This window comes from Cyprinodon tularosa, unplaced genomic scaffold, assembly GCF_016077235.1.
Source record: "Cyprinodon tularosa strain WSP-4 unplaced genomic scaffold, ASM1607723v1 ctg398, whole genome shotgun sequence".
Classification (NCBI taxonomy): domain Eukaryota; kingdom Metazoa; phylum Chordata; class Actinopteri; order Cyprinodontiformes; family Cyprinodontidae; genus Cyprinodon; species Cyprinodon tularosa.
The window spans coordinates 592,191-618,405 of record NW_024039116.1 but is presented as its reverse complement, the minus strand read 5'-3'; the positions used below and the strand labels follow the sequence as shown (position 1 = coordinate 618,405).

General features: G+C 41.1%; 1 protein-coding gene across 13 annotated transcripts in view; it reads right to left on the bottom strand.

Annotated features, from left to right (window-relative positions):
• Positions 1–26,215, bottom strand: part of nfixb (nuclear factor I/Xb) — a 284,324-nt gene that overhangs the window by 14,096 nt on the left and 244,013 nt on the right. For 8 of the 13 annotated variants that reach the window (XM_038297802.1, XM_038297804.1, XM_038297806.1 and 5 more), the window contains 3 exons: positions 15,417–15,545; positions 6,105–6,280; positions 1,236–1,383 (listed from right to left, as the gene is read on the bottom strand). In XM_038297802.1, the coding sequence (XP_038153730.1) occupies positions 1,236–1,383; positions 6,105–6,280; positions 15,417–15,545 (453 nt within the window). The remainder of the gene's footprint in view (positions 1–1,235; positions 1,384–6,104; positions 6,281–15,416; positions 15,546–26,215) is intronic. The other 5 variants (XM_038297811.1, XM_038297808.1, XM_038297812.1 and 2 more) reach the window with 2 other exon arrangements.

The following is a 26,215-nucleotide window of genomic DNA, read 5'->3' as shown; positions in this document are numbered from 1 at the left end:
GAGAAGACTTTTAAATACAGAAAAGTAGTTTATCAAAGGTTTAATGGCACCTACACCTTTGGTGAATATCATGCAGATCTGAGTTATATAGACATTAAGTTTCTGAACAGCCAGTCAATAAATACACCAATAGACCAATTAAAGATGTACTGCTTTGCACATCATTGAGGTCAGTTAAACCCCACGGAAATGTTTTCCATAATCAGATATGCAAACTCAGATCTCCCTAAGTGATTAAATCAAGTTGACAAACTCTGCGCTGACAGATTGAACGCAGCTGAATCCTGACGCTGAGGATCAGTCGGGGGATATTCAAAACCCCCTGGCATCAACGTCTCTGACAAATTTAGGGCAGTTTGAGGTTCCCCCACGGACTCCAGAGACCTAAACCTCGTGAAGGACTCGGGGAAGCAGTGTGCAGACGTGTGGTCTGTTTGTGTGCAGGAAAGGGAGGAAGGACAGTAATGAGAGACACAGGAAGGAAGGTACAGCATACGTCTATGTGTTTCTAAGAATTGAAATAACATACAAAAGACATTAAAGACTTGGAGACACTGACTCGGGGGAAAAGGAAAACACTAACTTAGAAGAAGAGCTAAAAGTTAAAAATAAAAAAGGCGCTCCATCCAGTGCCCCTCTGCTACAAAGGTATCTCTGTCATCACTCCCTTACCTTAAACACCTGACATATTCTTCCTGTTTAAGGTTCATAAATCTAAAGTATCCAAATTCAAAGTTTAAATCAATTACAAAAGAAAAAAAAGACATCCAGCAATGTCCCAGTTTCTGCTTCGGAGTCCATATGGAAAAAAAAACTGCCCTAAATTTGTGCCCCTCTGGAGACAGTTTACACTTCAAACCTGAAAGTTTGCCGGTAAGTCCTTTCGGGGAGGAAAAGACGAAATAGAGGCGTAGCGAAGCTTTCATGGTACAACACGCTAAGCAGCTTCAGCTTGTGGTGGCACCAAAGCTCAGGGGGCCGAATAAAAAGCCATGTGGAGTGCCACGCATGTCTACAATGACACATCATCAAAACTCTGCAGCATTTGGGCTGCCCGTTATTTTCTGTGCAGGTTTCCAAATTCTTCTGGAAGGAAGGGAGAGTGAGATGCTGGTACAGATTTATGGCACGAGGTTGGAGAGGGAACAACACGACACTGGGCTTTGTCACTACAGGGAGGGTTTGTTTTTTGTTTTAGTCGTTACTTTGAAAACGGTCTCTGCGGGGTCACTTACACGGTGATGCGGGCGAGGAGAGTCCGCCGTCTGGGGGCGTGCTGTTGGGTTTAGAGTCGGACATGGGGAGGGGCACTGGGCGGGCCACTGGGGGAGGTGGAGGCAGCAAGAAGGAGCCTGGCATTTTGCTCTGGCCGCTCCCGTTCGGCTGCGGACAACACAAATAGGATCAAGAGGGCGGCATGCGACAACCCGCAGACACGGAATGGACAAGGGGAGCGGCTGGAGGAGGCCGGGCCCAAAATAAACAATTTCATGACGGAAGAAAAGAACGGGAGTGTAAAAAAAAACAAACTAAACGAATGAAGTATGCGGACGCCATCTTTGATGAAGGTGTGAGAAAATAAAAGTCACCACAAGAAGTGATTTGGATCGGGACCAGGTTCCATCGAGGTGATCCGTGTGGGGTGAAAGGAGGTTGTGGAAGCAGTGGGTGGGGGAGGGGAGTGAGAGAACCAGTTGACTGGACTCATCCAGCAGATGACAAGAAATTAAAACCATGGCAGAACACTCGTCTACACAATCACAACAACACCACCAACGATACCAAATCCCAAACAACCAAAAAAACTGAACAACTGAAATCGGAACAGCTATAGAGATGAAAACAAACACAATGACACAACACAGGAATGGTGTGTTTGACTTGAAGCGTGCCGTGACTGATTGACTCGTGCTGATGGTTGTAACTTTGGAGGGGTTGGGTGGAGCAATAGAAAGAAAACAACGAGAGGAGAAGCAGAAAACGTTGGGGGTCTGGAACAAGAAACAGCAAAATGACACTGACGAGACAATACAGAGATTTCTAGACCAGCTGGCTGGGTATGTGACTAGTGTGATGCATTTGTGGGTGTGTCTCTTGTGCTGTTAGTCCTGGGGTCACATTAAAAGAAAGAAGCAGTCTGTGGTCAAAGTAATCTAAATATGAAAAACACTTTTCAGGTTATAACCACAGACTTATTCTATTGGGATTTCATGCGACAGAACACAAAGCAGTGCTTAAAAAGTACATTCAGCCTTGTTTACTATAAACCCCTTAAATAAAACCTAAAAATGTATTCAGTCATTACTTAATCCATAATTTGCGTCCATCTGTTTTGTTATGTAAAAAAAAAAAAAAAGTATAGTACATCCCTTTATTGTGCCACAATGGGGAGATTCACTCTCTGCATTTGGCCCATCTCCTTGGGGAGCAATGGCTGCCATTGTGTGGTGCCCAGGGAGCAGTGTGGGGTTAAGGGTTTTGCTCAGGAACCAAGTGTGGCAGTCAGTGGGGATCAAACAGGGAACTTGCAACCTTCCCAGAGCACAAGTGCACTGCTGTAACCCACTAGGCCAACATTCCCCTTTTGAATTTAATCTCAGTATAAATCCAGTTTTTATGTGAAGGCCTCAGAGTGCTGTTCAAGATGCCCAGTCATCCAGGTCATAGTCATTCCAAAAAAGTTAAAAAACAATCCACTGCACTTTGTTTCCAAGTTTGAAGACATTTCGCTTCCCATCAAGAAAGCTTTTTCAATTCAAAATGTCAGAAATAGCCTTGAGTTTGAGGCATTATATAGTAGCCCAACAAGCCCTTGTTTTCTAGGAAACATGCAAGTTGAAACGGACGACGGTCCACCCCTTGGAATGGGGGTCGTTTGGCTTCTTTTGTTAGCCTGCAAAGCCCCATACCTCGAACTCAATGCTATTCCTGACATTTTGAATTGAAAAAAGCTCCCTGGATGAGAAGCGAAACATCTTCAAACTTGGAAACAAAGTCCAGTGGATTCTTTTTTTAACTTTTTTGCAAGGCCTCAGAGGTTTGCTAGAACATCAGTGAACCAACAGCCTCATGAAGACTGAGGTTGGGTTTAAATCCCACCGAGCACTCATCTACCTTTCATGTGAAAAATGAAGCCTTCACTAGGGCGGCAGTAAACAGTCCAATGGCAGGTCTAGTGGAGCTACAGAGACCAGCAGTTTGAGTAAGGCAAACTGTTGACGGAACAACTTTCATTGATGCCCTCATCAATTTGGCCATAAGAAAGATATAATTGAAAGAAAGCAACTTCCATTGACCTCAAGCTTCTTAGAGGATACAGCCCAACATGGACGTAATTTTTGGGCGGGATGGGGGGGACTTTTTCAGTGCTCCCCATCACTAGTTATAACTGAGGAAGCCTCTTGGATGTGAGGCGAAAAGTCTTCTAGAAAAACTTAATCTTCATGTCCAGTTGTCTAGACTGAACTTTTCAAGCTTCACTCTGATCTGGATGATTGAGAGTCTTCACAGATATGTACCGCCTGGTGTTGGAAAGCTAGGGTTAACTCTAAGGTCATTGGTCCACTACCAGGACAGAGGCTACAACGTACTGCAAAAAGCTTCTAGAAACAGACAGACACAAAGAGCTGGCAGTCTGAACATGTCTAGCAATGAGTCTGAATCTAAAACTCAATGGAAATTATATAATCCCTGGTGGAAGAAGAAGGCATCCTTTAACTATTAGAGACCAACAGAAGAATGGTTTAAAATCCCAGCTAAGAGATGTTAGGAGTTTGTTAACAATTATAGGACTTGGGGAGGCCTCATCCCCCCCAAAATAGGCCTTAAGCCTTCCATGGCTGGTAATGAAAATTCACACAAAAACTAAAGGGCAGAACTCTCAAATGCACTTTTTCAAAGGTCCGTTTTGGTCCCCTGCACTTTTTACTGTCTAAAAACGATGGTACGCTACAGTACACAGATATTAGTCGAGCACCAGGACCAAGTGGAAAACCGCAGCTCAAACTAAAGCCTGCTTTCCTTAGTTTAGACCACCCACAAGCTCGTGATTGGCCCACCGTCTTTTCTTGTGTGATTGGCTGTCACAGCTTTCACTCTTGAAAAGTCTTGTTAGATGAAAAACAATATGCTTGGAAGAAAATTAAAGCTTTTTCCCTCTAAACCCAGTGATGGTGGAAACGTGCTCTTTGCTCAGCTGAGATTAGTGATCCGATTAACGTTGGTGTGGAGAAGAAAACACCTAAAATGGAACCCTAAAGATACAATCAAAGCTGAACTACTGTGTTTGATCAAAGTATGTTCATGTGTCAGAATGGATCAGTCAAAGGCTAGATCTTAATCTATCTATATAATGGAGCCTAGGCAGAAGTTCAACTGAATAAACTGATTACTCGCCTCCATCCACCTGTGACACTGCCAATCAGCTCTGCTGAAAGCCAATAAGCATCTAAAGTTCATCTTAAAAGGCCTCCGATCCGCAACTTGCCTGCTACCTCATGATGCTGCCTGTGTCAGACTTCGATTCAGATGACCCCGTTTCAACCCACCTCTATCCCTTCCTCCACCATCGTTGCTAAAACTTTGTCAGAGTTTCATTCCTCCAAGACTGTTACTGTATTCTGCGGTTCATTTCAACCGGTCCGGCAGAAGACCACCACGTTGAGCCTGGTTCTGCCAGAGGTTTCTTCCCAATGGGGGTTTTTCTAGCCTTGTGAGACCATCCTGATCCGAGCTTTCAAGGTTTCACTCACAGATCAGTCTGGAGACTCTCCGTTGAAGAAAATTTGGAGCCGTTTACCAAACGAACGTCCAATCAGCGTTGGCTTTGAGGCGGGTTGAGGTGTGACGCAATGAGAAGCTCGACAGTTCAGTCTAAAGAACATGGCGGCTTCAGCGGATGAAACTAGCGTTAGCTAGTTAGTTAGTTTTATCATAATTACAGAGTATTTCTTCACTGGAAGATGAGCAAAACACTGCTCTGGAGGCTTTTCTCAGAGGAAAAGATGTTTTTGCTCTTCTCCCGACTGGTTTTGGCAAGAGTAGCCTGGCTTGTGGTTGTGTTTTTGTCATCGCTCTGTTAGTACGTCATATGCTTCGTTGATCTGATTGGTTTATTTGGCCCGTCTATCACCAACATAGGCCAATCAGCTAACCAGTATTTTCGCCCCTTCCCAAAATTACTTCTACGGAAGGTTTCCAGATGGATATGCGGAGCAAATCCATCTGGCAGAGTCAGGTTAGGTTTTTCCTCTCCACTGTCGCTTCATGCTTGCTCATCATGGACAGGTTCTCTCAACCTGTGTTATCCAAGCTGGACTTCCATCTTCCAGGTCCCTGAGTGAAGCTCTAATATCAGCTCACGCAGTCCACTGGATCTCACCATAAAGCTCAGCAGACCGTCTCGCTAACCAGCAGTCTACAGACTGACCAACTCCATCTATCTCCACTCCACCACCAGTTTCAGGCCTGGGGGAAACAGCCCTATTCTTTGCTCCTGTTCATGCATATCAATCAAAATTCAAACCTATGTTTCCTGCAGAGGTCTGAGCGCCAAAAACCAAGAATTTGTATCAATAAATTTCTTCTAATTGTCTTTTCTCTCTGTGTGAGTTTTTCAGATTGAACTGTATATACCTAAAAAGTTTTGAACTCTGTATTTGTGGATGCTCTCCATTCAGTTTGGTCTACCAACATGCAAATCTGGTAGAGACAACGAACTGCAGCTATAAATGCAGAAAAAATGCTTCAATAAGCGTTCAATTATGAATACATGTCACTTTTGTTGCTGTTGGTCTATCAGATAAAATCCCAATAAAATAATTGTAAAACTGTGGCGTTAACCTATTTCTGTACTACAAATTTACACTATTTGTATGTCAAATATACTAATATAGTAGGTAAATGTCAAGCAAGCTAAACACTTTTTTTATGGAAGCAAAAGTTTGTAGAAGTAGCATTCTGTTCCATTCTTTTTCTACTAACATGCTCTATTTTCTGCTTTTAGATTCCATGTTTTGTAATATTGTTTTTTTTTATCATATTTTCTCTATCTGAGGCTCCAGCTTTACGGAGCAGCTTCCCTCCTCGCTGTTGGAGAGCCTTACCTGTCCGGAGGCCTGCCCTGAGCCATCAGCACAGACGAACTGCACAAACTCCTTCAGGGGGTCCTGTCCAGGGTGGTGGTGGTAGCGAATGGTGGGGTGGGTGAAGTAAGGGCTAGACTGCTGGATGATGGAGGGGGATGGGAAGTGTAGGGCAGAGGCTGAAGCCCGGGGACTCCCTGTGAACACAGACGTTTGTGTTAGATGGACACAGGCTGGACAGGATTAAAAAAAGGGGGTTGAGAAAAGAACATTCTTCAAATGAAAAGGACAGTTTAGGTAATAAATGAGTGACAGAAAGAGTAAAACAAACAATAAGATTTAAGCATTTTAAAAAATATATTTGCTTATGTTACATAAACAATCCCATGAATACATACAAGACAACATTAAGAGTTCTTTAGGTATATTAAGTCCACAGTTACAGGCTGCAGTCACACTTCAGCAAAATCAACTTCAACATAACCAACTTCTCAAACAAAATCAGCTGTAATCATGAGAAATTATAACAAAAACATTTGCCTTTTACCAGTGAATTCTCTTTGCACACATTAAAGCTGAATAGATGTATGTTGCAGTGATTTCCCGCGCTGTAGGAGACCTCAGCCTCTCCAGTAGCTCTCTAGTTTCTACTCTTTGTTCACTATTTTTTAACTTTTTTCAGCTCCTTTTTACCCTTTAATTTATTCTGCTGTAAGATTTTATCTTTTTATTGAACATGCAACACGGAGCTGGTTGCATTAGCTATTGTCACTCATGTGCAATACTCTTCTCTCTCATTGTGCAATAACCCATGCCAACTACTGTGTAGCCTGTTTACCGTATTTTCACGACTATAAGGCACACTTAAACATCCCCTTTTCCCTCAAAATGTGCGGTGCGCCCTTTGGTGCGGTGTGCCCTATGTGTGTTGTAACTGCGACTTTTGAGACCACCTCATTGAGGAGATGATGAAAGAGTGGCTGAATGTAAGGAGACCAGGTGTTTTTTTTCCACTCATCACCATCGCTGTTAATCTGTGACTCCATCCGTGCCCATCTCACAGCTGATGTGAAAAACATGGTGAAACAAATTAACCCTGTGCTCGCTGTTCAACCGCTCGACATCGGTGTGAACCGGACCCAGCAGGTGCAGCAGAAGCAGCGAGTTTAAATGCAAGTCAATGGTTGACGCGCGTATAGGTGCAGCAAAAGGTCCCGCAGCGCCTTTTGAGCAGCAGGCGCTGCGCGTCGGGAGCGTTTAAGCATCTGCCAACGCGCTGCTGCTCGAGATGGAAAAATTGAAGTTTTGCTGCTGGACGCGCCGCATCAACCAATCAGAGAAGCTGATCTGGGAGCTGACAGCGAGACAGACACAGCGCTCTGATGACATATGATATTAACGCAAATGAAAAAGGCTGGATGGATGAGGAGATGATGAAAGCGTGGCTGAGGGAGGTGTATGTGAGACCAGGTGTTTTTTATTCCACGCATCACCATCGCTGTTAATCTGTGACTGCGTGCCCATCTCACAGCCGATGTGAAAAAAAATGGTGAATCAAATGAACGCTGTTATCCCGGGGGTCTGACAAAGGAACTTCAACCGCTCGACATCGGTGTGAACCGGCCGTTCAAAGTAAGGCTGCGAGCGTTGTGGGAGCGATGGATGACCGACGGAGACCACAGTTTCAGGATAAGTGGAAGGCAGCGCCGGGCAAGTTACACCACCGTTGGCGGATGGATTGTAGATGCTTGGACTAACGTGTCTGCTGGCTCTGTTGTTCAAGATTTCACAAAAGCCGGCGTTATTTTTTTTATACTTTTTTTGTACTATATACTAGTGTTGCGCCGATGCCATTTTTTGGCCCCGATGCTGATACCTGATACCATTGATGTGAGTGTGTATATATCAAGAACTGCATTTTACTTGGATGTAAAGTAATTGCCATCGTAGCTTTGTCAAGCTTACTTCAACAACCAGCTTACTTCAACATTATCTGATCAGCTCTTAACCCTGTTAAATTAGACAATGTAGTAGTAATGTAAATTGGGGGGCACTGGGACCCTGTTCAACCTGCATGCCGCCTGTCACTAAAGCCGGGCATACAATGTGAGCTTTTCAATCGTTGCATTGAGCTACAGCTCACACTGTACCTCAAAACCCTGTGGTTTCGTCGTACAGTGTGAGCACTTCATGCTCATCACTTCATGATGTATGTTCTCATTCTGTGCGACCCGACGCTCTGATGCGATCTACCTGCTCACACTGTACGTCTAAAAACCACGTGGGAGTCAGCTCCGCAGTGATATGGCGCTACTCGGACTCGTCTATCCGGAAGCCAAACTAGTAGACGAGAAATATTAAGCTCTCTAGAGTGAAACTGCTTGACAATTTGTGCAATTTTGTGCTGAAAGCCCTAAAAAGAAAAGGCGAAAACGTATTTGGACAAAGACATGGCTGAGCAAACATGGCTACTAGGGTCTGTCAGTTTTACAGAAACTCCATTTAACACGCATGGTTCTGTGTTTTCGCCCGAGGGAGGAAGAAGAAGAGTCCTTGTTTGTGCACTAAGCGATTTGCCCACGACGGTCGACTGAACATCAAACACGTTTGATTATCTCTCAACCTCAGGATTGCTAATCTGGAGGCTGATTGCCCCTTGTTACCCCCTGTTCTCTGCACAATCAGGTTGAAAGTCGGCCCGAAAAGGGCAAAAAATCTTACAGTTTATGCCCGGCTTCACCGGAGAGCTGCTCTGCTGCTGGCAGTAGGGATTGCATAAAACTGAAGAAAAAAACAAACATATCTTCATTTTAGTTATCAGAAAAGAATTTGCAGCTCCATGTGTTTTCTTTCCCATGGAAAGTGGCTCCATGTGGCTCTTTGGGTATTAAACGTTGTAAGATCCTGGGCTAGTTTTCACCAAACAATAATCTTTCTCCACAGTCAATCATATTAGGCATAGTTGTAACATTAAACTGTATATCACTGTAAACAGCATAACTTGATAAACCTTAATGATGACCAACTTATATAGAATAACATAAGACCATTTTAAATCATAAAATTAGTTAAATCTCCAAAGGGGCACATTTTGCCAATGAAAATCTGCTCAGGGCCCAGCTAAAGTGATTTTGGCCGCGTGTCGCGCATTAACTAAGGCATCTTACCTGGGGCTAAACCCACTTGATATAGGATAGTACAGACACTCCTGTTATCAGCAATATCTCTCTTTTTTCATTCTTTCCACCACAAAGAAGATATTTGCTGGCGTAGGCCTTAACTTTTCACTTTAAACTGTACAAGACTCTTTCCAGTGGCTCTAAAAAGTTTTTACAGCCATTGCAAATTCTAGATTGTTAAAATCAAACTAGCTTCACATTAAATTTGTCATAGATGTTGCATAATATAAGCTAAAAAGAGTTAGTTTAAGGAGAAAAAGTTAAGGTAACAAACGATTACAGACGGTTTGTAAAGAATTTCACTGTACAAAGACAAAAATAGTTTAAATTACAGGTTTTTATAAACGGGTTTATTTCTTTGTGACGATTGGAACAACCAAAAAGCAGTAAACATTTTACACAAAACTACAGATAAGAGCCAGAAATACTAAAAGAAACAAGTTCTTAAATAGATGGAGACCCCTTAAAAAAACCCAACTATAATAATTTACTTCCTGTAACCGTTAACAAGCTCCTAACATCTCTTTGTTGGGCTTTAATAGTTAAAGGATAGTTTTCAATGAGTTTTAGATCCGGACTCATTGCTAGCCATGTTCATCTGCCATCTCTTTGTGTCCGTCTGTTTCTAGAAGCTTTTTGCAGTACGTTGTCACGGTTGTCCTGGTGGTGGACCAATGACCTCAGAGTTAACCCTCGCTTTCTACACCAGGCTCTACATATCTGTGAAGACTCGATCGTCCAGGTCAGAGTGAAGCTTGAAAAGTTCAGTCTAGACAACTGGACATGAAGTTTTTCTGGAAGACGTTTCACCTCTCATCCAAGAGACTTCCCAAGTTATAACTAGTGGTGGGGAGCACTGAGATTAATGTACTGTAGGTGGAACAAAAGGTAGGTCTGAGCCCTTCTACTGGATTGGCCATGGAGGTCACCTGAGTGGTTAATAGTGGTTAGGGGTTTCTGGTTGCTCGTTAACTGCCTCGTCAGAGTGGTTTCTGTCACATGACTCATTGAAGTGTGAGTCGAGGGCAGGAGAGAGGTGAATCTTGTTGGTATTGTTCCTAAATGTGCTTTGTAAGTAGTTGAAAGGTTAACAAAGATGGCTTCCTTAACCTCTTTCTCAAATCATCTTTCTTCCTTGTAGATGAAGATTTCTTAATTTAAAACAATATGTAAAATATTTCTAAATATATGGCTTATATATATTTTTAGATGTGCAAGATAAATATTTAATCTTTAATGAGGAGTGAAGCTTTTCGTCAGATTGGTGACGTATTTCCAGCTTAGGTTGCAAAAATATTTCCCCATTGACTCCCGTTAAATGTTTTACATATGCAGTAGCTCCTCTGCAATACTAAAGTATAGGACAAGAAGTGTATTTGCTCACCACCTCATGCCATAGTGCAGACGTTTGCGGATGATTGACAGGTTGAGTCGCGGGAGTTGGAAACGCATTGGAGAGAGAGAGAGAAATGGTGCAAGAAACGTCCTTTTCCAGGACCTTGTTTAGCTACAAGGCTTGGCTACCTGCATGCAGCGAGGCTAACTCTTTATTCTGCTTTCCCTGCCTCCTTTTTCAAACGTCCGGATCTGACCCAGCGTGGATAAAGAAAGTTAGGACTGATTTAAAACACTTTGTAGAAAAGGCAAAGAAGAACAATCTGGGATTCATATGGAAAACTCAGAATGCATGAAAATTAACTAGTAAAAGCTTTACCAATATAGACATATTAGACATTGTTGGAATTCAATTCCATTCAACCACCAAGTTCATTTTATGGACATAGCGAGCACCAAAGTGCAATTAACACAGATATAGCAGCATGTCAAAATGTAGACATGACAAACCAGCCGCAACAAGCAACCATGTCTTTATTACTGCTACTATTATATTCAAGAATAAATACAAACAACTTTGAGTCAAGTTTGAACTGATGCAGCTTGGGCTGTGTTTTACTCACCCAATTTTCATGCATATATTTAAAACTAGAAGGTGTTAGCTTTCAAATAATGTGTCACACATGTAATTTGGGCTTACAGTTCCTAAGTTATTTGCTTTTCCATTTGGGTATGCAAAATAGGCGAGAATTTTCCAAAATGAAGTGGATGGTAAGCCTAAAATTAGCATGTGTTTAACCAAAGACATGTAATTACAATATATTTATAAGATATATTAGGTTTACTCTTTATACATCATGTGCATTGTTACTTTATTAGTCAGATTAGACAGAGTAGATGGCCTTCCTTCACATGGTGGATGTCACTGTGTGTACGGAGGTCATCTAATCAGGGCAGCCTTCGTGTCTTTAAAAATACACAGGATATGGGCACATCTTGGAGCCGGACTGATAGAGGAGAGCTATCTGTAATCCTTGGGCATGGATGACGTGTCAGTTTCTGATACGGACAACTAAGCATCCACCTGGTGCAACACATAGACTCATGAGCTATAAGAAGCAGCTTGTTCGGGGCTCAATCTTTGCCGGATGCTCGCGGACGTGATTTTTGAGCCCACAGCTGTGCAAACTCCAAGCATTTTCTCTGTCCTGTAACGACCTGATCTGGAATAAACTCAGTTACTTTTTACTCCTGTTTTATAGTCCTTTTTACATGTTTCTACCCAGTTTGAGTTAATAGTAGTAAATAACTTGCTCCCAGCAAAAGAACTGAGGAAGCCCCCGAGGTGCAGCGGCCTTTTTTTAGGGGACATAACTTCCTCATTTTAACAGATAAATTCATCATTTTGTATTGTTTCATTGAGCTAATACACTACTAAAGCTATTTATATAGCATCTCAGCTATGCTTATGCTGCGCAAGAGGATTCAGTTGTGTGTTTAAATATCATAAAGTGTTGAAAAAAGGGGGAAACTCTTCTATAAAGGTAAATAAATGCTCCTTTAAATCACATATGATTGATTCGTTGCATCACCACAACAACATGTGCTTCGCTGCACCATTTTGCACAATCCCCGTTCTCGTGCCGCTGAAATCCTGTGAACCTTGTTTGACCCACGTGCCAACAGAGCTAATGATGTGGCCGGCAGCTTTACACAAGCAAGGCACCAAACTCAATGTTGAAAAGAAATCACAACACGACAGCGCGGGGACGGCGTGTACACCACCGTGCGCTGGTGTGAATGAGCGCGGTGCACAGGCGAGCGCGGGGATCAGATCTGCTGCGCTTCCATCTCAAGAGGCACGGGGTATGTCAACAACCGCAGAGGAGGGTATAATGACACAGCGGTCAACCTCACATCTGCTCGATGACTTAAAAATGCTTTGAAGCTTAGCTGCAGAACTAAAGCACATGTGTAATTATTCACAATGAGCTCCTCCATTGGGTGAGTTTACAAAAGAAAAGCAGAGAAAGTCGCATATTTGGTCCGTGCTGTGGTTGTAATAAATTAATAATAATAGGAGAGCGATGGTTTATGTCTATAACCGCTTTGATATGATGGATATCTGGGGAGTTTGAGCTTGCTCAGGATTAAAGCCCTAATAAGGAAAGAGGCAAACTCATGTAATACGGCAAAAAAACACCTAAATGGGTCCAAGTTGTTCTTTTTTACTGTGTAACTATTAAAAGGATCCTTTCCTGGGGTTTTTAAATGTTTTGATTTGTTATTTCATCACTAAGAGCTACAAAAGCGAAAGAAAAATGACTTGCAATATACAATAATATTACAACTTTCCTAGTGGCATTGCTGAGAATGAGTTTAAAGAACTTTGTTCTGGACATTTTTCACTACAATTTAAGGAGTGAGATGGGAAAATAAAGATGCACATTACGGAATAAATATTCCTTTTTTTTACAGAAATCTATTTTTCCACTTTCTCTGATTTTAACTTTAATTCAAATATTTATTTCTCAAATATCCATTCCAGAAAAATATTTTAAAAAAGCAACCCTTCTTCTTCAGTTTAGCGTTTAGTCATGCAAACTCTCTGCTAACAATTTTAAATGTCAAGCTGGGGCTGACACGATGACAGCATTATTATGACATCATCCGGCCTATTTGTTTAAATTATGGAGAGCTGTTTTAAAACGCCTCCAATACTCAATATTTCACATCTGGGTTTATAGAAAAAATGGTCGTTATTGACAGCGAACTGTGGCGTTGGGAAACAACTGGAGAACTCTTGAGAACTACGTCGCTTTTTAGGAAATGTGAATTTAATGGTTTTTGTACTCGACTGAATGAAGTCACGAAATAAAAACAAAGCGTAAACTTTACCTCTATTAGAAGTTAATAAACTTCAAAAATATCCTCAACCTCTTAAATATGAAGCCTTGAACAGATCTGGATTTTTTTCCATGTTTCACTTGACAACCACTTTTTTCTTTTTATAAACAAAAATGAGAAATTTCATGCCTTTCATTTAGTGTATATGCATCCACTTTTACTCTGATGCTCATAAGAAGCCATCTAAACAGTAGATAAAGTCCATTTAAGCCATCTGCACCAAAGCACGGTAGTGGCAGCGCCATGCTGATGGGATGATTTGTCTCCAGAGAGATGGAAACTACTTAAGCTAAAGGTATTTTTTTTTTGGCCTTAATACCGATACCTGGCTGTGCAGTATCGGCCGATACCGATATCATCTGTATTAAATTTATGTGTGTGTGTATATATGAAGAACTGCAAACTACTTGGATGTGAAATAATTGCCATCATGGCTTTGTCAAGCTGCTGCCTACCTTTGTGAAGCAGGAAAAAGACTAAAACAAAATGAATCCAGTAGAACTTTTTATTGCCTACCTGGAATAGGTGATAATAGTTGAATAAACTTTTGGCTCTCAAAATGTTATCAGTGCCCTATTTGTTGGTACTCGCTGATGCCGATACAGTAGTTCTTTGCAGAGAAAGACAGAAGGGTTTAACCAGCATCACTTCAGCTTTTAAAACTCTCTATTGAGCTCCATTTATATTTTCTTCAAACTACAACCAGCTTCTCCGTCTGTGCTGAAGAAAAGAATCGGTTATGTTGTGTTGAGACAAAATAAAAATGCAACAGTTTCCTTCCATTTTATGTTATTATGCTGATTTACTGCACTGAATTCTAATGCAATACCTTGAAGCTCGTGGTTGAAGAGTTGATAAAAGCTGTAGAAAAATGAAAACTTTTGCAAGGCACTGTAATTGAATCTGAAGCATCTGAGTTTCAGAAAAAGGGTAGAAGTATTGTATGGAATGAAATGTGTTCCATTATTGTTGAAAAAAAAGAAAATTCAAATTTGAAAAAAAAAAAGCAATCAAAAAGATAAACTTTGAACAACCTCTTAATCAGGAACAAATATTTCAAATCTTTTTTTTTTCACAGATTTTTAAAAAAAAATTTAAAATAAATTTTTCCCACATACATACTTTATTTTTTTTTATTTCTATTTTCAGACTGACTTTTACAAATTTATTTTTACTTTAAGCCCAATAAAAATGTTTTTGCCATCATCCTCTTCCCTCCATATGAAAGCCCGCCCCCAGAAGTGAAGAAAATGTTATTTGGTAAATTTAGTTTGAAAAGAATTTTATTAAATAAAACCTAATGCAAAAAAGTACATTGAAAAATACAAACATAAAATCTGTAAAAAAAAAAAAATTATATATATATATATATATATATATATATATATATATATATATATATATATGCCTATATTTTTGTATTTTTCGTTTACAAAATGTTTTCTTGTTATTCTTTCAAATTTTCATTTACTAATGAAAATTTATACATTTTCATTTATAAAAATAATTCTTTGCTTTTGACAATAACGAAACAGAGTTCACTCCATAGCATCGGAAATATACCAGGACCCTGCACAGCACAGATTTCCCACCACCAACCAGCCACTAAAATAGTCTGAACAAACCACACCCAGAGACCAAGAAGCTCCCTCACCAACGCGACCGGCACACCTCAGGCCTGGAGGACAGACAGAAGGAGGCACAGACCTACGGAGCTTTAAAATGCTCTCATCTCCCAGAGACAACAGCCCCACCTCTTAACCACAGGAGGGGAGGGGTGGGTGTGGAGGGGGTCCTGGAAGAAGTGTGGGGTGGGTAGGAGGAGATGGTGAAGAGGAAGGGGTTGGAGGGTAGGTGGGGGGGTGGGCGATCAGTGGGAGCTGGGATTGTCGGTTGGTTGGGTTGGTCTCACCTGGTCTCACTCCCGCCAGCATTGGCAGTGGGTGGTGGGTGAACGCCATGCGGGGGGACCTCGTCTGGGAGGACAGGGCGCTGAAATCGAATTTCCCCAGCTTCTTATGAGAACCAGGCGACGAGAGTCCTGGCAAAAAGGGGATCAACAGAATGGCAGAACAGAGACGAGGTTTTAATCAAACATGGCTGCTTTTCTTACTTTGAACTCTACTCAACAAAATAAAATAACGTAAAAAAAAAAAAAGAAAGAAAATCAAATATTTGATCTTTTATTTGATTGAAAGAATCAAACGATGGATCAATAATTGATTTGCTCATTGATTGGAATGTTTATCTTAACATACACAGGGGTTCCTTTGGATTTTTCCTTCCTGCTCATGTAGAGTCAGTGGACTGTCCAGGCAGGGGGGGATGGGAGGGATGTAGGGTCCAGCGATAGGGCATGTCTTCAAGCAGCAGTGGTTCAGCGTGGAAAAAGGGGGCGTGAGAGAGGGGAGGAAGGTGTGGGTTGGGTCAAGAGGCCAGGGGCTTAGCTTCAGGACAGAGGAGAGCTGGAAAATACCGCGCCAATCCAAGAATTCCCACCGATGGAAGGATTCAGAACAACACCTGCTTTGACGAGTCATTTATTTAACAACACACCTGATTTATCATCGTAGCTTCACCAACACAGTGCCTTGCATAAGTATTCAAACTTACAGGAACTTTTACACGTCTTCATGCTACATCAACCTGTTGTTTTTTCTTTTTGCTATCATCCTGAACGATACACCAACACAAAATAGTGCCTGTTTTTTTAAATGAAGGGAAATTCATATCTGCTTTCCAAAGAAGAATACAGAATTAAATACACATTAGAATAAAACTTAGCATTTGTATTAAGTTTCCATGATTCAATACCCGCTTTAGTTGTTGACGTAGACAAGTTTCACATCTAAAGATGGAAATATTTTATTCTTGTTTAGCAAAACAAGCTCAACCACCCTTGATAAAGATCACCTGAGCGATGAGTTTGAGGTCATGATAAATATTGTTAAATGGATTTATATTTGGATTTTGACTTTATTTTTTGCTGCGATCTTCCTTCTCTTTAGGAACTGTACACCTCCAGGACCAAGAGGCCAGCAGGTACAATTCCATAAGGGACAAAACCTGCTGCCACAAAAAAACGTCTTCCCATCTAAAAAGAAAAAAAATAAATAAAAGAAGAAGAAAAAAATGTGAAAATATACGACAAAGCCTACTATTTAAAGGTGGGGTATGTGATGTTTTCTGGAGCATGTTTTTACCATACTGATTGAAAACCTCCTCACGAGCCCATTGCGCCAACTGAGATAGAATGTTTGGAAAAAAAACGAAATCTTTTAGTCCAGTGTAGAGGGCGTAGTCAGAGGAAAACGCAAACCAATAGAAGTAACTATCATCCCTACTTCTACTGGTTTCTGGCACGCCCATCAACCGTCAGCTCTGAGCTCTCCCCACCCCTCCCCCCCTGCGCGTTCACAGACTCGTGACACCCCCCCCCCCCCCCAGAACTCTTGTGGTCTCCTTATTTTCAAGGACTTCGAAGGGTCCAGTCTAGGTAGACCGCGTCCTTGGAGGATGCAGCCCAGGTTTTTGAACAGAGCCTCTGATTAAGAGCAGGGCTGCCTGCACTGACGCGGCTCAGGGATTACGTCACACGGAGCGTCGTGCGCAGTGAAATCAGGACATTTCCTCACTTTCTAAAAAAAACCCGGGACGCCCGGGACAGGACGTGAAATACGGATATGTCCCGGGAAATACGGACGTTTGGTCACCCTAATCAATACTTCTTGAAATGACAACCGTGACAACTTGTTTACGACCATATTGAATTGTTCAACACTCTTACCGTACTAGGAGAAGACGACGCCATCATGGAAGTTAGCCTGTTATGTTGTGGTTAGCTAGTAATAGACATGAGCTTCTCGCCTCATCCCGAGTCACGTGCACTCGCGAGGTCTCGGCCTGTTTCTTTCTCGTTCTCGGGAACATCCGAACATTCTCGACTGACAGCAGGCGCGTTCATGTAATTTGGAGGCGTGGTTTCGTGGGGTGGGCTGAAGGTGTGTATTTTCAAAAATGTAGCTGGCAGGAACCGTTTATCCAGGATCATATACCCCACCTTTAATGTTATTTCATTCTGTTGTTTTCAGTATTTACCGTGATTCTCTGGAAAAAGTCCACCTATTCTTCTCTCTTATAGTATTCCTGTACACGTTACCTTTCTTTATGCCTCTAAGTTCTTTACATCTGCTGTATATTTGTTTGTCCATGAGCAGCACCATAGCAAAACAAATTGCTTATATATGTAAAACTACTATATATCACAGGTATGAGAAAATAAACTGCCTGTGATTGGCTACTTTCAGGAAATCCTGCCCCTTGAAACACTGTTTCCTTCCTAGTTGTGGCGAGTAATGTTAGCAAAGCAACTTTAGGCTAATAGTTGTTTTCTCAAAGATTAAACGCTGGTTAAATGAGGTCATCATTATAAGACTTTAACTCAGACGTGAGTGTGTTCTAGCACTGTTGTGGCACTGCCACTACCTGATCCGTCCCAGAAGCACGATCCGTCCTGGGCATCGCTAGCCTGGGTGCCATTCCGAACTTAGTCCCGCCCACAACGTTTGAGGTTGGGAAGTTCGGTCTGGCATTGCTCAATAGTAGCGCGAGTATGCTCGCACAATATCTGGCGGGCCAGTCAAATTGTCAGGGCGGGCTTTATACGATGATGGACAGATGACCAACAGTCACGTAATCAACCACGTCACCAAAGAGCGCATGGGTGACAACAACAATGGCTGCCGCTGGAGAGTTGAGGTGAGTAGATTCTGCTATTAGGTCTGTTCTAGAAGATATCGACAGCAAATTAATTTTAAAAGAGGAACAGAGAAACGTGATCAAGGCTCATCTTCTTATTCTAGGCGTGAAACTGCACGCTTTGATTTTTGTTGACAACAACTATGCGTCGCTTAACATAAGTCACGCACTCCGTTGCTCTTATTGGTTGTAGGTCTATCCATGAGTGCAGAGGCATTTTTTTTCCTGGTTCGTTCGAAACACGCCCCATAACCACAGCTCTATGGAGCAGTATCAGACTCATATTCTGACTAGAATTGAGTAGGACTACGTCAGGCTAGCGCATCGCCATCAACTCATTTGCGCATCCAGGTATATATCCAGGTTGCCTTCCATTTTATTTTGTTAAACCTAATAAAAAGACCTAAATTACATTTTCCCTCCCAAAAAATAATAAGCATACTAAAATAAAATGTGTTAAAGGTTAATAATGTATTTTCTTTCTGTTTTATCACTCGTCTCTGCCCGATCTGCCCCAGAAATTAGATTCTACGCTACTTGGCTACTTGGCACTGATGCCTTGCAGCAAGAAGGTTGCTGGTTCGATTCCTGGCCCAGGTTCTTTCTGCATGGAGTTTGCATGTTCTCCCTGAGCATGCATGAGGTCTCTCTGGGTACTCCTGCTTCCTCCCACAGTCCAAAAACATGACTGTTAGGTTAATTGGCTTCTCTAAATTCTCCTTAGGTGTGAGCGTGAATGGTTTTTTGTCCTGTTTGTCTCTGTGTTGCACTACGATGGCCTGCACTAGGTGTGTAAATAATAATAGTTTTGTATCGATGCATCGATCCAAAAGCCGACGATCCGATGCATCGACACGTCCGTAAGATAATCGATTCATGTTTTTTTTTTTCCTTCGGTCTATTTTTATCCATTTGCTCCTGGGCGTAATTCTCCTCCCGTGCTGCGGTGGCGCTAAACCTATTTTGCCCTCCTACCTCGCTTCCTGGTTATACTCTTACAGCAGTGTGTTGCAGCAAGCTTCACACAGACATTTTTGATTTATGCTCAATATTGAAGCGTGGTCTGAGCTACACACTGGGTCTAGATACGGCCGAGGAAGTGGGGGCGAGTTTAGTCCGACGACGGAGGGACATGAGGACCAAAAAGAGCGGAGATCCAGCTGGAAAAAGGGTCCCAGCGTTCTCGCGCACCTCGCTCTTCTAGCGGGTCAAACTTCACGAGTTGTTTTCCACAATTTCGGTCATAAAAACAAAACAAGCCGGCCTCCTGTCTGCTGCACTGTTTGCGGTCAGCTACAATCTGGGAGAGGAGCAGCAGAGCGTCTCTCAAGGGGGCGGTGACGTCGACACTCTGGAGCCTTCTTCTTCTTCTTTTTTTTAATGGCGGTTGGCAAACAACTTATAGGTGCATTACCGCCACCTTCCAGAATGGAGTATGGACCAGAAAAACTATTATATTCTCCCTAAAATACCCGTTCTTCTTAGAAAATTAAAAATCATCCCCAGATGACCTTTGAAACAATTCCCTTATATCTAGTTTATTTTTATTCCTGTCTAACTCTCTACACAACATCTCTCTTTCCTGAGTATATTTATTACATTCTAAAAAAATATGTTGGACAGTTTCTTTGGAGCCGAGATATTGCATTGAACTCATTACACTGATATTGTGCAGTATTTTTGCAGTATTTTTTGATGCAACTTTTCTACTTCTGTTATTTGCTGTTGTTTCTAAAGAAAATGCATAATGATATTACAGCTTTCATTGATTTATTTCAAACTTGAAACTTTGTTTAGCCTGTAAGGTGTAAAAAAAATAAATAAATAATAAAGAAAAAATTTAACCGATTAATCGATTAATCGAATCGAATCGTGGTGTATTCTTGGGAATTGAAAATAATTGAATCGTTGGGTCAGGAAATCGATACTGAATCGAATCGCCGTGATGGATGTGATTTACACCCCTAGCCTGCACTGGAAAAAATCAAAATCTAGATAAGTCATTTTTTCTTAGAATAAGTGTATTTCTTCTTGGATTGAGGAGGTAAAAGATACATTTCGCAAATGGAAAACAATTTACACTAAAAACACAATTGCATTGTCTTATTTCAAGAGCTAATTATCTAATTATCTTATTTTAAGAGTAAAAATCCTCATTCCATTGGTAAACTATGTCATTTATTTACTGGAATTAAGGGTAAATACACTTAATTTAACAAATTTTTTCAGTGTGTTGACCTGTCCAGGGTATACCTCTCGCCTGAAGTCAGCTGAAGGTCGGCACCAGCACCCCTTGGAACCCCAGCAGGGATAAGTGTCTCAGAAAATTGATAAAAAATCAACAAATAACAATCTGCCATCATCTCCATTATGCTCTATCTTGTAATGGTCATAAAGAAAATACCTCTGATTTTGTTGTTGTACGGTGAGGAAGACAGGAAAAGCTAAAGAGATGTGAATGTTTTTAGTGAAGCACAGCAGCTGAGAGCCTCAGGAACTCAATAAACACGCCAACCAGCCAACGCTCCGCTCTCTAGAAATGAACGGGATCTTGAATGGCCTCACATCTGGGGCAGACTGTGTTTTCTGTCTACTGCCAGAACAACCTGTGCAGCTACATATAGCTGCGGAGGAGACTGCCAAAACAAACACCGACTGATCCTTTCAAGCAGCTCCGACAGGCATTCTATGCAGCCACTTTAAGACATGTAGTATTTAACTAAAAGCTCTTTTCTTCTTTTTTAGTTATCCTCTGATGAACACCTACACACTCAGACAGTCCCATGCACACACACGCTGCTCAGGTGGAGTGGTGAACGACGGGAACGCTGCCAGGGAACGCTTCATGTGGGCGCTAGAGGAAAATAGAAGTTAAACGTGGGACGAGCAGTGACAGTATGGCCGGCACACTGAGATAAAAAACATTAAAGTGTCTCCCTGTGCCTGTGAATGTCAGAGAGGCTAAAAGGCTAAATAAAATATAATCCATATGTACATCCTTAGAAAAGACTCGGCTCGCTGATGGACCAGAAACACGGCCATAAGTGTGAGCGCCGCCGATAAAAGAGGTTCTGTTCTGTGGGGAAAGGCCGGTGTGGTGCGCGGTAAGGGAATTCATTTTGATGTATGGCAAACCAACGGCACAATTTAGACTTTCTGGGTTTAGGAAAAAGCTCCAACTGGTGCTTTTTGAACCACAATGTTTAATATATGCTGTTACCAAAGTATAAAACAAGAGTAATGGATGTAACAGGGAATATTAAGGAAAATACAGAAAAGTGCCTCAGTTCAGACAAAGAGCAGATTTTTTTTTTTATCCCCTGGAACATACTCTGCTTGTGTTTTTTTATTTTTTTCCCTACTTGCTTCAAATTCAGTTGAAAGAATACAGTGATAAACAACACTGGTGAGAGGCTAGAGGCCCATAAACTTCTAAATGGCGCAATATTCACACATATAAAACAAACAAGAGGCAAATAAAGACGTGGGTTACTCCAACACGGCCAAAAGAGATGTGGAAATAGATTTTTATGAGTGAAAGCGTATAAAGTCTAACGGCGGATTTCTGAACAGGCTTTTTTTTTTTTTATGCCACGCTGGGAAATGTTTATCACTGTTTACCCAGAGTGTTCGTATGCAGCTGTTCTTGTGTGGGCAACGGCAAGTATAGAAAAAAGGTGGGCGCCAGCATTATGTTTGGACACGCGGTTATCTCCACATGTAGGAGGGAGGCGCGGACGCAGCCTTTAGCTCGTATTCGTTGGTAACGTGATAAAAAAAAGGTGAGATCAGACCTGATCACAAAATAACAATAAAGGAAGGTGACATCCATCTTGTTGGAATATTTTATTTCGGTCTGTGTCACATTCCCACGCTGTATAACAAACAGTGTGATGGTAACTTTTAAAAAGCCATGTGCAAAGGGAAATGTGGGAATCCAAGTTTGAAAAACAAAAAAAGCAAAACCAAGTTCACTCTATTGTTGAAGTTATTCTGGACTTCTGAACTGTTCTTTAACTGGGATGGAAAGATAATCTAACAGTCTTATGCTAATTTTTAAAATAAGAAGTGGTGTTAAACTGAAATTTGCAGCTGTCGCATGGAGAATCCAAATACCTTCTCAAATATTCGATTAGACAAGGCATTGTTTAAGCTAGCATGTTTAGAGGAGTGAAGTTAAGTCTGGAAAACTCCTTAAAACTTTGTGTAGACTTTCAGGCATGGTGGTGGCAATGTTATGCTGTGGGGAAGTTTTCCATTCAATTCAGTTTATTTATATAGCGCCAATTCACAACACACGTCATTTTACAATTGAACCAGATCATAGAGTCAAGTTGAGTCAAAGTTTTCTATCTAAGAGAAAACAGTTGATTGATACCCTCATTGACTCAAGTCACACTAAGCATGCTTGTAGCGACAGTGGAGAGGAAAAACTTCCTTTTAACAGGAAGAAACCTCCAGCAGAACCAGGCTCAGTGTAAGCGGCCATCTGCTGAGGCCGACTGGGGTTCAAGGAGACAGAAGCAGAGATACAATAAGCAACTGTAAAAGGCGGCCCCGTCCAGGAAACACATAGCCAGGCACAGAGCTCAGAGCTAGCTCCCATGTCAGACCGATTGAAAAATTCTTGCACGAATGGATAATCGGCCCAAAAAGGGCAAAAAAAGTCGTACAGAGTATCCCCGGCTAAAGATAGTACAGTCCCCAGGGTTCCTACAGCATAAAGCAGGTTAAATTCAAGACTTTTTAAGACGTTTAAATGCCACTTGAAATAAAATTTAAGACCAAATTCACAAGAAACACGAAAAACCCGCTTGCGACAACTTAACCCAAAGGTTTATTTTAACATAAACCACTGCACTAATGTTTCAAATTTTGAAAAGCTTCCCATACAGGAAGAAAGCTAAAAACACACAAATGACAGATATATTTTAGCAATTATTTAACTGAATTCACAAACTTTGTTTTAGCAGGGAACAAAACAAATCAGTTTTAAAGCCAGAACATAACCCGTGCTAAGTCTTTTTTGCAGCTATTTTTCTTTGTATGGTTTTCTTAGTATGTTTGATTTGGTGATAAGTGGAGGCGTTGTAGAGACGAGGGTGGAACTAAACTGAGAAATACCGGCTGTTTCTCGGTAACTCGATTTTGACGCTTTGTGTTTCGCGCTTCGCATGTGCGACTCCACTGCTTTAATTCCCATCGTTCCGAGCTTGAATGACTTCTTGCACAAAATACACTGAGCCTCATGTATGTTCCCTGGTTTTAGCCATGGAGAAAACTCTTGGCTGGAGACAATTTTTGTTACATTGCGAGCATTATTTTTTTTAAATAAAAAAAAAGGTCAATTTTAATGTTTTATTTAGATTACAAAAATAAATCATAATAAAGATAATCCTATTTATGATGTTTTAAAAAAATTAAGACCTAGAAAAGACTGATTTAAGACATTTTAATACCAATTAAGGTTTTATTTTGAAGAATTCAATGCATTTTAGGACTTTTTAAGGACCTGCGGGAACCTGGGTCCCATGAAAAGAGCTCATCTACTTTGCTGTCAGCCTACTGGTTGTCTGACCACAAATCATCTTTTCTCACCTCTTTTCCTTCATTACTTCTGTGGCAGTGCTACTCTGCCACTCAGTGGCCTGGCATAGGTATTACATCTAGAGATGCTATGATACTATGATATCTTGATCGGTTATCGGCTCCAATACTGATTATTTAGCTAGACTGGACATCAGTGATTTGATATTGGAGATCCAATCCTGTGCACTTTACATGGAACTGCTATTTCCTTCTATTGCTGCTTATTTATTAATAAATAATATAAAGAATATTTACTAAGTTAATTTGACAATTTGTTTAACATTGTTTATGTCAGAGCTAAAGCCTTTACTCACATGGTAAGATACGTATGGTTGATTCATTCAATCATGAATCATGTTGGATATGGGCTGATTTGCTCAGCCAGGTATCTATATGGGATGGGAACAAACTGGATCTGAACATCTGTAATTACAACACCTACTATGGTTCCTTCTGCTTTGTTTGGTTTCCTTTTTCTGCTTCCTGTGTGGAAAGAGTATTTGGTTCTGTTTGGATGTCAAAAAGCTAGTTCTATGCAAATTAACATGCATAGAAAAGCTTAAAAAGCTGGACAAACGTCCACAAAAACTAAACTATGAATTTGAAAATGTGTTTGTTTTCCTGGCAACTTGGAATGAAAAGTTCACTAACATTTTTGTAAGGGTTGAAAATGGTTCACTAACTATCCTTTTTAACTACTAAAATTGTATGTTGTAAGATTTTTTACTTTTTTTTTAGCAAAACAGTGGTTTCATAAATAAAAAAGTCCATGAAGTATATGTATATCTCCAGAACTATATGTATGGCTGAAACAAATAATCAGACTAATGGTGATTTATTGGATATTGAACAACTTAACTCATTTAGTAATCCAATAATTATTAGCTGGAGAAACACAGACATTAAAATGTGGCATTTCCTGAAAGATAAACTCAATTAGAGAAATTATGAATCCAAAAATGTACAAAAGGTCAAACTTTTTTACATTAAAGATGTGGTTTAGGCTGCAGGCAAAGATTTTCAGAACAACAAAGTTTTAAACTGCAACTTGAACATCACTTTGAGAGAAGTTTACACGTAAAATCTGCATTATTTAATCTGTCCATTTTATAGGGTCGTTTGAAAAGAGTTTATTTCTCTGGGCCGTGGAGATTTTTACAGCTTTTTCTTTATTTCATAAAAAAATAAATCTAGACCTGACATTTAAGGACACAACATGGGTTCAATTCTATATATAATTGGACTCTGCACTACTTTGTGACCATTTACACCACAGACTTCCACTGAATAAATGTTAATTCAATCTCATTAGGTCAATGTAAGAACTTTTGTTTGTTTAGCTTACTTTCATTTTTTGTAAACTAAAGGTATAAAATGTTATTGTGACAGTAAAAAGTAATTTTTTCTAATTGAAAAAAGACTCTTTCTGTCATGATCTTATGATGGTTTGGTTTTTTTTCCTTTGCTCCTTGCTCCTCTGTCTAATTGGTTCTGCGGCTGATTATTGCCGATCATTTCCACCTGGTTCCTCTGCTATTTAAGTTGTGTGTTTTCCTCCCATCAGCGCCGGGTTATTCAAAGTTTTAGTGAGACGTATTCTAGCATTCTTTAGTCTGTTCTGTTTTCCTGTATATGACCAGTTTCTGCCCTGAGGATCTCTAGTTTTGCCTTGCCCCTGTCTGCTCTGTTTGTCTGATCTGATCCTGGATTCCACCGGCTTCTGAACCTGGACCTGTCTTCTGACTCCTTTGGATTTCCCCCTTGGACTCGGTTGCTGCTCGGCGTCGGCTGGCGTCTGATCCGCACGCTCTCTAGGAACTCTGGTCAGAAGCCGGTTTGGCTTCTGACCTGATCCGGGACGAGTTGGGTAGTGACAGTGCTAGAACACACTCACGTCTGAGTTAAAGTCTTATAATGATGACCTCATTTAACCAGCGTTTAATCTTTGAGAGAACATCTATTAGCCTAAAGTTGCTTTGCTAACGTTACTCGCCACAACTAGGAAGGAAACAGTGTCTCAAGAGGCAGGATTTCCTGAAAGTAGCCAATCACAGGCACTTTAGTTTCTCATACCTGTGATATATAGTAGTTTTACACATATAAGGAACTTGTTGGAGCGATAGAAATAAACTGAATTAAAGTTGCAGTAGATCTTGGAAAAACGTTTCCAGCAAGCTATATTTTTGAAAACATACACAACCAAGCCTCTCCCTTCAAAGCCCTCGGAACCTCGACTTCAAAACACATGAACGCGCATGCTGTCTGCAGCTCGTCTGAGCAGCTGAAGCGGCACGTCGCACAGAGCTGGCAGGGAAACAGGCAGCACTGCTGATGCAGAGCGCTGTGATCACTCCTCTGAAAGTT